At 53.8% G+C, this 11,942-nt stretch overlaps 1 protein-coding gene across 2 annotated transcripts in view; it reads right to left on the bottom strand.

Moving 5' to 3' along the window:
* Nucleotides 1-6,838: 6,838 nt before the first annotated feature.
* EFNA4 (ephrin A4) overlaps nucleotides 6,839-11,942 on the bottom strand; it is a 6,684-nt gene continuing 1,580 nt past the window's right edge. The window contains exons 2-4 of one of the 2 annotated variants that reach the window (XM_017867775.1): nucleotides 9,320-9,606; nucleotides 8,902-8,970; nucleotides 6,839-7,534 (exon numbers count right to left, since the gene is read on the bottom strand). In XM_017867775.1, the coding sequence (XP_017723264.1) occupies nucleotides 7,398-7,534; nucleotides 8,902-8,970; nucleotides 9,320-9,606 (493 nt within the window). In that variant the 3' untranslated portion in view covers nucleotides 6,839-7,397. The remainder of the gene's footprint in view (nucleotides 7,535-8,901; nucleotides 8,971-9,319; nucleotides 9,607-11,942) is intronic. The other variant, XM_017867776.1, reaches the window with a different exon arrangement.

Here is an 11,942-nt window from a genome sequence, read left to right as displayed (position 1 = left end):
AAAAAAAAAAAAAAAAAAAAAAAAAAAAAAAATTGTTCCTGACTGTGATCCACCACAGTAGGATTATATTTTGTATTGCAGTTCAGTAACACACACACACACACACACACACACACACACACTCTCTCATACACACACATACTCAACTGAAATAATAAGTTTCATGAAACAATACTTACCCTTACTACAGAGGATCCACTATGATATTTTCCTCTGTTCTAGTTTTAAAATTAAAAACAGTAAAATAAAAAGCTGGTTGAGGCCCATAAAATTGACTTCTTGACTTTACCATTCCCAGTGGATCACAACCTATAGTGTGAAAAACTGGTGTCTAAGGCCTGGGCCCTGAACTACCTCTCTGTTGGATGAGGGCCTCTGTGGAGGTTGGAGCTCCCTCCATGGGGCTGGTCCTGTCTTCAGGGCTTCAGGCCTCCTCCTCCTTACCTGCAGGCTGTGACACTTGGGCTTGCTAGCACACTGCTGGCTGCCATGATCTCTCCCAGGGCACTGAGCTCAGCTCCTGGGAGGACTCTGACATGATGCCTCACTCTCCTCCATCCCTCAGGGGCCAAGGAAGCAGGGAGCTGAGCAGGTGTGGGACAGAGGGAGCTCTCAGGCTGTGTGGCCCAAGGCAGCTTCTGGGACAGTAGGTGGCAACCACAGAGCTGAGCTGTGTTCAATAAATCATGGAGGCTAGGGCCTGGGGAAGGGGGAGGTCAGGAGGGAAGCAGGGGCCATGGATAAATAATTCATTAAACAAATAAACAAGGATCGTGTGAGAGGGAAGTCAGGCACACGTGTGAGCAAGAGAGGCAGCTGCCAGCTCCAGGCATGAAATATTCACAGGTTCTGCACCTTGCACAGGGCCCATGTGTGTGAGCCCAGCCCAGGCAGGCTGTTGGTGCAGTCCTAACTGGGAAACCTGGGTGCCAGCAAGTGTGTGTGTCGGCATGGCTCTGAGGATGCTCTAACATCCATGAGTTGACATGGGACTGCATACATGCCTGACAGCAGAGAACATGGGCACTGGTATGTGGTCCAGTTCACAGAAAATTAGGATGCAGGGCTTGGTGGGTGGCATTGGGGTGTAATCACCTCTGATTCTGGTCATGCCCTGATCCCTCTAATGAGTCCAGCAAGCCATGAAGCCTGGAGTGGGGAGGCAGCTCTGGGGTGTTACACTAGAGTTGTGTATGAGTCCTCTGAATGCTATTTCGAGAGAAGCTGAGAGGGAGGCAGTATTGGCTTAGCAATGAACAGCCTGGGCTTGGATTCGAATTCCAGTTCTACCACTCGCTAACTATGCTAGTCACTTAACTTCTCTGAGACTGCTTCCTCATCTGTAAAATGGGGATAATAATGCCCCACCTCAGGGAGCTGGTCGTTATGAGGATTAAGATCTATAATCCCTGGGAAGCACTTAGCACAGTGTTTAGGATCCCAGAGGCACTGGATTAATGGAGGGTTTCTTATAATTAAGAGGTTATCTACTGAGGCCTGCCCACCAAGACCAGCCCAGACTCTTTTCCATTTGTTCTCCCTCATTTCCAAGCTTTCTAATAGCTATCATAGTGACAGATGTGACCTAGGGGTTGGAAAGTATGCAAGGGGTAGGAAAAGATTAGATGGAATGAGATGAGGAGGTTACAGTCAAAAGAGGAAGTCTCTATTCCCGACACTGTGGAAGAAGGGGTCCTTGACCTTCTCCTCAGACCCCAGAGACTTTCCTTAAGCCTTAAAAGTCTTCCTAGATCCAGACTTTCACCAAAGTTTAGCTTTCTAGAAAGTGACTGCAGTGGCTGGGCGCGGTGGCTCACGCCTGTAATCCCAACCCTTTGGGAGGCCGAGGGGGGCGGATCACGAGGTCAGGAGATCGAGACCATCCTGGCTAACATGGTGAAACCCTGTCTCTACTAAAAATACAAAAAATTAGCCGGGCGTGGTGGCACGTGCCTGTAGTCTCAGCTACTCAGGAGGCTGAGGCAGGAGAATGGTGTGAACCAGGGAGGCAGAGCTTGCAGTGAGCTGAGATCGCGCCACTGCACTCCAGCCTGAGCAACGCAGCGAGACTGCATCTCAAAAAAAAAAAAAAAGAAAAGAAAGTGGCTGTAATGCCCATGCAGTGGCTCACACGTGTAATCAATCCTAGCACTTTGGGAGGCTGAGGCAGGAGGATGACTTGAGTCCAGAAGTTTGAGGCTGCCGTGAGCAGTGATCACACCATTGCCCTTCAGCCCGAGCAACAGAGTGAAACCCTGTCTCTTAAAAAAGAAAAAAAGGAAGACAGTGGTTGCAAGGAGGCAGAGAGATTGGAGCAGAGGTCTCTGAGTAGCATCACAACCACCACCCCCAACAAGTCTTCCCTGCCAGAGCTCTGGCCCCCACCCTCTGCCTAGTGGTTGAAGCCTTCCTTGGCAAAAATGGTTGTGTCTGGGCAAAAACCGGAAGGGTGGCACCCCAGAGTGGGTGGGGAGAATCCAGGATGGAGAGAGCCTTGGAGGGCCAGGGTGGACTATCTGGCAGCCACCCAGTAGGCCCCAGCATTCCCAGCCCTCTGTGTCCCCTGGAAAGGATCTGCTCCCTGTGGGAGAGCCAGCAAACAGGTCTGAGCTGGCCTGCTCCTCCACAGACAGAAGAAGAACAGGTTGGGGGAGGGGGCCTGTGATCTTGGTGGGGAGTGGTAGCGGTAACCCCCGTGTCTCCTCTGAGGAGTTAGGGACAGAGAGGACTACAGCCTGGGCACACCCTACAAAGCCTAGGACCCAACCCTTTGCCTTCCTTGGTCAGCCTACTGCCACTTGGGGAGCCAGGGGTCTGGGCCCCCAGGTGTGAAGATGGTGCCTGCCCACCCTTTCCCGAGGAGCCAACATCAGTCTCCACTTCCCCTCCCCTGGGCTGGGCAGGTTCAGGCCAATCTGCTGAAGAGCTTCACAGCAAACATTGATCTGTAATAAAACCACAATCTGTTTCAGGAGAAGGGATTCCAGACACAACACACATACACACTCACACACACACATACGGATGCAAAACATGCCGCTCTGGGAGGGCAGACACCAGCAGTCCTGAAAACACATCCAAACATAGACCCACATTGTGTCAAACTCACAGACATTATTCTACACATCCCCTCTCTGCCACAAACTTTGTCCTTCAAAATCAAAGCCTTCTCTGACGACCTGTTTTCCCCATGTTCCCATAACACTTCGTATATAGCTCTATATTAGCATTTTCACTTTGCATTATAATTACTCATTGGCGAGTCTCTCTCCTTGGGTAATCTGAAGATCCCTTAAGGGAAGTGATCTTGTCTTATGCAAGTGTGTATCCCCAGCATCTAGTATGCAGCCTAGTATTTACTTAGTAGGAGTAGGTGAGGTGCTTAATAATTGTTGAATCAAGGAACAAAAGAATAAATGCCTTCTGACAGTGGGATACCCATTTCTAGGATCCTTCAGAAGCCCGCAGAGGATAACCGTGCATACTACTCAGGCCTGTGATCCTGCCTTCTTTTCTCTTGGTCCCCTCACCACCACTCAGCTCTCCGGAAGCCCTCCTTTCCTCCCCTTCCCTCAGTGTGAGACCACGAATTTGAGTTCGACTTGAGGATTGGCAGGCAAGGTAAGGGTTAATGACACCTCATTAGTGTTTAATTGGAGAAAGGAAGCTGCTTTGGCACCAGACAGGTGGGCGGGCCTGCCCCTTGCTGCAACCAGGCATCCCTAGTTCCAGCATCCCACCAGGCATGTGGGTGATTTGGCCCTGGAGACCCTCCACCCAGCCGGGGCACCTCCCCCCACCACTGGCTTTGCCAATTTAGTCTTCAAGCAGTATAGACCAGCACTCTCCATCTGTCACCAAACATCCAGAGGGAGAACAAACTCCTTATCCTTTCTTCTGTAGCTGGCTTTGCCCCATCCGTCCCCAACAGACACTGGAGAACTCGAGGAGAGGTGTGATATGAAGGTGGAAAACTGAGGGACAGATTACAGAGCCACTCAGTGATAGATTCCAGAAACAGGCGACAGGGCTGGGGATGTGGAGATGTCTGCCCAATTTGACCTTAAATGAAGAGAATGCAAATGAGATGCAGACGATATGCAGATGAACACAGGATCTCAGTACTGACATTCCTGGTGGCAGCAGCTCTGCACCCAGTACCCCAATGCTGTCGCCAATAACCAACCTATTCCTAATCTTTCTCCGTTAAGTGGTGCTAACCATTACTTTGAAAGACAAAAAGGCTCTCAAGAGAGATGAGCTTGCTTGGGCTAGGGCTGCAGGACCTGGGAAGCTGAGCTCCACTCCAGCTTCCCCACCCCATCCCAAGCTGCCACAGCAGCTCAGGCAAACATTACTCTCCAGGTTGCACTCGGACGCACCGTCGGTTGCTATGGGGACCCCTTCCCCACTTCCAGACCTGAACCAATGGGCATCACCGCTGATGACCTCATGGCCCAGGCCCCGGGATTCTATTGGCTATTTGGAAGCCAGAGTGCACCCTTTTCAATTGCGTCACCGCTGGGGATACCCCGACGACCCCAGCTAGCGTCTGGCCTACTGAAAGGCGCGCTGGAAGCTCACAATGTGCTGAATGAATGAAAAATAAAGAAAGGAAAGAAGGAACTAATAAAAGGAAGAAGAAAAAGGGGGGAGGTGACAGAAAAAGAACAAAACTTCAGGGTTAAATCTGGAGAGGAAAAGGGAGATTTGCAACCCCAGAAAGTGTGGAGCAGGATTCCCGGTCGCAGAGACTCTCAGGCTCTCAAACAGGGAAAGAGGGCGAGGTAAAGATGAGTGGAGTTTTCGCATCTATTTGGGAGAGACTAGGGCAGGCCCAGCAAATTGAGGGCCCCACCCTGAGCCGCCTAGCGCTACTGAGTTTAGGGGAGATCGGTTACGCCCCAAAACTTTCAGGCCTGCCCAGCCTCCTGGAACCGCGCCCTGGAACACGCCTCGAGGGCTTCTCGTGGGGAAGACCTCCCAGCGCCTGCAGCCCGTCTCGGCCCCATGAGTGGACTCGGTCCTGGCTTTCCATGGGGACGCGCCCCGGGACTGAATCAGCCGCCTGCGCATGCTATGAGCAAAGTGTGTGTAGGGAAGGCCGGCTTGGCCTGAGCGCCTGTGGCTGGGCGGGCCTAAGCTTATGACTCCCCCCGCCCCCACCACCTCCCCAGCCAGGCTCCCGTGGTAGCTGAGGCATCCGCTCTTGCACCTGCAAGGGGCTGGGCGGCCGGCAGGGGCGTGTGTCCGCGTCAAGTGGGAGCGCCCGACATTTAGGGCGTGCGTCTGAGTGCGGGGAAAGCTGACTGGGCCCCGCGTCTCTTTCGCACATGCGTTCTTATCAGCGGCGCATCCGCGCGCCAGCCCCAGCCGCGAGAGCGAGCGCGCCCGCCCGGTTCCGCGAAAAGAGGGATGGGTGGCCCGGGGCCGCTGGGAGCCGGGTGAGACCCCCACAGTTCTCAATCCAGGGCAAGGGCTGCTAACCAGTCGCTCCCAATCTACTCCGCCTATGGCTTCACTTGGGAGGGGCGGAGGTAGCAGTAAGCCGGTTTCCATGGCAACGTATAGACACTCTCCTGGATGACTGTAAAGATGGAACTTGAACCCAGGACCTGAAGACCTAGCCCATAGCTTCTCCTTCAGCCGACTACACCCTCTCCTTCGAGCCCCAGACCCTCGCCCCCGCTAAAGATCAAGGTTTGGGGTGAAGGCCCTGATACATGCACCTACTTACAAGAGGCGTTTTCTGAAAGGTGGCCTCGAATGGGGGAGGGGACTGACTGGAGTCTGCTCTGCCCGCAGTGTTGCCCTCCACCCAAGGCCTCAGCCAGAGCAATAGAATTAACATGAACGATGGCAGCCGAAATCGGTGCATGGTGGTGGGGGAGAGGACCCCCGCCCGCTCCGAGAGAGACCGGGATCTGACCTAGGTGTGCAAAGGGTGGGGGAGGGGTTCGCAAACCCTAGCACCTCTGTGTCGGTCTCTGGACCCCTAGCGCCCTCCCTCTTGTCTCCCTCCCGCCACCGCCGTCTCCTCCGCGCCCCCGTAACCGTGTTCACACGCTGCCTCTCGCTGCCGCAGCCAGGCCGAGCTAATCAGCACAACATCCACCTATCGATCGCTGGCTCGGTGCCAGGCGGGCTGGCACTGTGCCGGTGGAGGCTGCGGGGCACCGGGGCGGGTAAAGTGCAGCTGCAGGGGAAGCGGCGCCCCTTACCCAGGCACCATCCAGGACACCATTCAGAAAGAGGGCCCCACTTCGCCTTGTGGGGATCATACATAGCCTCGCCTACCAGAGGTGGAAGAGACAGTGTGGGCTGAGAGCAGAGGGGGCCCTCCCTCCTCAGCCCCACCTCCTCCTCCTTATAAAAGCTAGGAACAAAGAGGCCGCTGGGGAAGGAGGCTTTGATCTGACCCCACCTTCCCAGTTCTAGGCCAGGCACCGCCCAGAGTGCCCTTGGGGAGGGGGAGGGATGACCAACTCTCAGGGACCCAGGCATTCTGAAACCCAGATGCTGTCTTTCTATTAATACTAACCCTTGCTTTTGCTGGGCACCCGGCTTGGTGCTACCAGGACTTGGGCAGGGCCCCAGGCGGATGGGCTGTCAGGAGCATCTGCCCCTCCTCAGCACAGGAAGCCAGTTGGGGAGGTGAGAGAGGGTGCCAAGCTCCACAGCTGCTGCTGGCACCCACCCCACATTGCCCAGAGGGGTGCCCACTGAGGCCTGGCATGGATGGCCTGAGCACAGCTGGCATGGAGGTCAGGCCAAGCTAAGCTGAGAGTACAGGCCACAGGGAGTCCTGCTATCAGGGAAGGGGCCTGAGGGCAGTAGGTTGGGGAGAGCAACAAAAAGACGGGTGCTTTATTGAAGGTTTGGTCTAGATACTTATAAAAATACAAACTGGCATGAAATTCAACCTCATGAAGAGTCCGTCTTCACAGAAGACAAGTGAGTGACCCCGTGGGGAGGGCAAGGTGCTGCCCCAGGGAAAAGGCCCACAGGGCACAGATGGCAGGGCTTCTTCTTTGCCCTGGTCCAGCAATCCACCTGTCCCCAGGTCTTCAGCCTTGGCCCCCAGCTGGCTTGAAGATTTGATCGTACCAAATCCCAGTCTTCCTGGGGGATGGGCTGAGACCCTCAGAGCAGCCTGCAAAGCACCTGTGTTTGTCTTGCCTCTGCTTCAGAGTGTCCAAGGCTGTCTGCTGCTCTTCTTTAGCCTGTGATGAGGGGACAGGCACCTGCAAGGGTCACCTCAGACCCTCTGATCTCCCTTGTGCTCCATCTTGTCGGTCTGAATGGGTACCCCCAGTGCAGGCAGCAAGGATCCCCCTCCTTCAGGGGATCTTGGGAGGGCTCTGGCTCCTTGGGGTAAGAGAGAAGGTCTGCTTGGTTCACAGAATTCGCAGAAGACGAAGAATCAGGAGCAGCAGTAATAGCAAGAGACAGAGGGGGCTGGGAGTGTCCCCCCTTCGCCACCCTGATGTGCCACTCTCTCCAGGGCTCCCAACAGGATGGGCTGACTCAGACTCTGTGAGGGGGAGGGGTAGCACTGATCAGTCCTCCCACTTTACCAGCCTCCTTCCTCCCCTTCCCATTAGCAGTTCCCTCCTTTACCATCCTCCAGGGTCTCCCAAACCAGCCAATCCCTTCCCAAGATCTATGACCTCATCCTTTCTAAGCCCCAACTTCCAAGCCTCCCCAAAATTGCCAATAGAGGCAACCAACTCAGCTAAGGCCTTGAAGGGCCTTGCCCCTGGACACGCCATTCTCTTGGCCCAGCTTAAAAAAGTGTACAGTAGGTCGGTGTGATGGCTCATGCCTGTAATCCCAGCACTTTGGAAGGCTGAGGCGAGCGGATCACTTGAGGCCAGGAGTTTGAGACTAGCCTGGCCAACATAGTGAAACTCTCCCTCTACTAAAAAAAAAAAAAAAAAAAAAAGCTAGGTGGCGCATGCCTGTAGTCCTAGCTACTCGGCAGACTGAGGCAGGAGAATTGCTTGCACCCGGAGGGTGAGGTTGGAGTAAGCTGAGATTGCACCACTGTAATCCAACCATGGGCGACAGAGCCAGAGCGAGACTCTGTCTCAAAAAAAAAAAAAAAGTGTGCAGTGAGGCCACACAAGACGTGGTGGCTCACGCCTGTAATCCCAGTGCTTTGGGAGGCAGGAGATCTCTTGAGGTCAGGAGTTCAAGACCAGCCTGGGCAACACAGTGAGCTCCTATCTCTACAAAAAATAAAAAGTAATTTAGCCAGCTGTGAGTTGTGGTTGCCGGCGCCTGTAATCCCAGCTACTCAGGAAACTGAGGCAGGAGAATCGCTTGAACCCAGGAGTTTGAGGTTGCAGTGAAGTATGATCGTGCCACTGCATTCCAGCCTGGGCAACACAGCAAGACCCTGTCTCTTAAAAAAGAAGTGGGGGAGCTGGGGGCGGTGGCTCACGCCTGTAATCCCAGCACTTTGGGAGGCCGAGGTGGGCAGATCATGAGGTCAGGAGATCGAGACCATCCTGGTTAACACGGTGAAACCCCGTCTCTACTAAAAATACAAAAAATTAGCCGTGCATGGTGGCGGGTGCCTGTAGTCCCAGCTACTCAGGAGGGTGAGGCAGGAGAATGGCGTGAATCTGGGAGGCAGAGCTTGCAGTAAGCCAAGATCGTGCCACTGCACTCCAGCCTGGACAACAGAGACAGACTCCATCTAAAAACAAAACAAAACAGAAGTGGGGAGAGGATGGTGCAATAGAAGCTCCCACAAGGCTAAATGGGGAGAAGAGACCACAGCTTGAAGCTTCACCAGGACCCCTGGAGTCTGATGCTCCTAGATTCTTCTCACTCCTTCCCTCCTTCCCAAGGCCCCACATTAGCCAGTAGGGTCCATGCCCCCAACCCACTTACTCCTCTCCTTGCAGCAGACAGACACCTGGAGCCTCAAGCACTGGCCAGAACTCTCTGGAGTGGGCACCGCTGGGTAGTGGGAAATTGGGAAGAAGTTAGCACAGGGAGTCACCCCTTTGTATGCCTCAAACTGTTTCAGACCCTCCCAGCTTTTCTTCTCTCCAGGTCCCTGGAAAGCGTTTCCTTACTTTGGGGCCACACCCATGTATCAGGCCCCATCCAGGCCTCTCATCTCCCTGGCCCCCTTTTCTAGCTCCTCCTACTTTCGCCTTACTAGACATTTCCCTCCTCAGTCCTGAGTTCAGCCCTGGCCCCAACCCAGTGTACATTAGAGACCCAGCCCCCTCCTCTTCCCAGGTCTCTCCTTCCCCCTCCCTACCCTTCCCAAGAGGTATCCAGTGTGCCCTTGGCCACTCACAGATGTAGTAGTAAGTCTCTCCAGGTAAGAACTCAAAGCCGAGGGAGAAGGGTGTGAAGCGCTGAATCTTCTCTGAGAATTGGACGTGGCCGAAGGGCAGGGAGCACACCCAGCGCTTGAAGGCCCGGGGGCCCTCTGCCTGGCAGGACTCATAGCCTGGCCAGTCCACCATGTATAAAGCAAATGTCTCGGGGCCCTCAGGGGGCCCTGGGCCTTCATAGTGGGGGCAGACAATGTCTAGGTAATCGTTGAGGCCCAGCTCCACCACGGCGTCTCCTCGAAGCAGCCTGCAGGCATAAGACAGGGGTGGGCTGAGGAGGGGAGGGCACCACACCATGGCCATGGAGGCCAGAGACACCCCTTCTCAGAGGCCCCTGCCAGCCTCTCCCCCACCCATGGGCGACAGAGAAGCTCAGGAAGACCCAAGGTCCCCAGACTGACAACTCTTGAGAGACAAAGAGAGTGCAAGAAATGGATGAGATGATTGATTCACAGGTTCCGAGAGGCTAAGACCTGCAGTGCCCATAACCACACAGCTTAGATGCCAGAAGGAGGGTCACCACACCCTATCTTTCAGGGTGGAGCTGCCACACACCTCTCTAGCCCCAGTGCCCAACACTCAACGTGGTACAGCACCAGGCTTGATCAATGTCAGGTGGATGGATGCTGTGAAGAAGCTGGGCAGAGGCAGGAGGTACAGTTGTACACAGTGCAGCTGCAGATACAGAGGAGGAGACAGGGGTTGGGAAAGGTCTCCTCAAACACAGATATAAAGTGAGGAACACTGTCCTTTAGACTTCAACCCAAGGGTGAAAAGAACATCATGGTAAAAAAAGAATGGGGGAGGCCAGGTGTGGTGGCTAGTATCTGAATCCCAGCACTTTGGGAGGCTGAGGTGGGAGGATTGCTTGAGGCCAGGAGTTCAAGACCAGCCTGGGCAACATGGTGAGACTGTCTCTACCATAAATAAATAAATAAATAAATAAATAAATAAATAAATAAATGCCATGTGTGGTGGTGCAATCCTGTAGTCCCAGCTACTTGGGAGGCTGAGGCGGGAGGATCCCTTGTGCCCATGAGTTCCTGTAGCAAGCTATTATCATGTTACCGCACTACAGCCTGGGTGACAGAGCAAGACCCTGTCTCTAAATTCTAAAAATTAACAACAACAACAAAAAAAGAATGAGGGAGTGGGTGCTAGGTGCCTCCCTTTTTTGGCCAGGAGGAGCAAGTGCCAGGCATGGGGGGAGTCCACATACTACCTAGTCTTCAGTCTTCTCAGCACTCCCTTCCCCACCTCTTGGGAGCTGCCTGGGGAAGCCAGCACAGGTGGGAAGGGCTGGAACAGGCTGCTCCCCACAGTACCAAATGCTGCATGAACCACCCCCCCACACCACAAACACAGCGAAGCGTGACGTAGGAAAAGCTTCCAATGGGTGGTCCAAGGCCCACCTGTATCAGTTCTGATTCGAAAGGAAGATTCCTGGGCTTAGCCAGTCCAGACTTACTAGAACGCAAGCTGAGCAAGGACAGGGCCTTGGTTAAGTTTTGTTCTACCGCATTCCCCGTGCCTGGAAAAGTGCCCAGCACAAGACAGTGTTCAATAAATATTTGTGGATTGAATGAATGAGCCAGAAACCTTAAGATTGGGGAGTGAGAAACCTGAATTTTTAACAGGTCCTCCAAGCGATTCAGAAGCATTGGTCTGTGACAGAGATAGAGGAATTCAGAGTCCAAGGACAACAAAAACTCTTATCACTTGGTATTGTAATGACCTGTCTTTACGCAGGCTCTGCTGCCTGCGCCTGTTCTCCAGAGTCTGTGGAATCCCAGAGGGCAGGGTCTTGATCTTCTCATCTATATAGTTAATCCCCTGCAACCTATCACAGGGCCGGGCACACACAGTATGTGTTTAATAAATAAATGTTAGTGAGTGAAGAAATGAATAGACTCACAATGTCTCAAGTAGAACATCAGAAAGAAAAACAGCTGGGAAACAGAAGAGACATGGAGACTTGGGGAGGGGGTTGGAAACAGTAAAATATACTGAGGTTCAAAGGCAGGCAGCTCAGGAGAGAGAAAGAAATAATAGTTTATATCTGTACAGCCTGAGCTTCTTTCACATACATGACCTCACTTACCCCGCCGGACTTCCCAGGGTACTAGGTATTATTAGCCCATTATACAGGTGAGATATATGAGGTTAGGAGGGTCACGAGACTTGCCCAGAGGTAATTCGGCTAGAAGGGCAGGGCTGACACTGGAAAGAAACAGAAGGACCAATAAAGACAGAGATGAAAGCAGAGATAGCAAATGAGATCAGGAAACAGAGCAAGAGCCAGAGTGAGACCCAGGGGGCAGGACAGTAACCCACGCTCTTTCACAAGAGTAAAGCCCCCTCCCTTGATCTCAAGTTCGCCAGCCCCAGCTCTAGCCGGCGGGAGGTTGGGGATGCCAGGAGAGCAGCGAGGGGGGCGGAGCCCGGAGTGCAGGCAAAGCCCCCCCCCAGCTCCATGCTCCAAGACCCCCCTAGACAACCCTTGGGGCTGGGATCTTCTGCCTGCCCCCTAACACATGCGGGCTGTGGGGAGACCCAGGGCGCGCCTCGCCCCTCCCCCCTCCC

This window comes from Rhinopithecus bieti, unplaced genomic scaffold, assembly GCF_001698545.2.
Source record: "Rhinopithecus bieti isolate Rb0 unplaced genomic scaffold, ASM169854v2 scaffold_4129, whole genome shotgun sequence".
Classification (NCBI taxonomy): Eukaryota; Metazoa; Chordata; class Mammalia; order Primates; family Cercopithecidae; genus Rhinopithecus; species Rhinopithecus bieti.
Note: the sequence above shows the minus strand (reverse complement) of the source record. Positions and strands in the feature narration are given on the sequence as shown.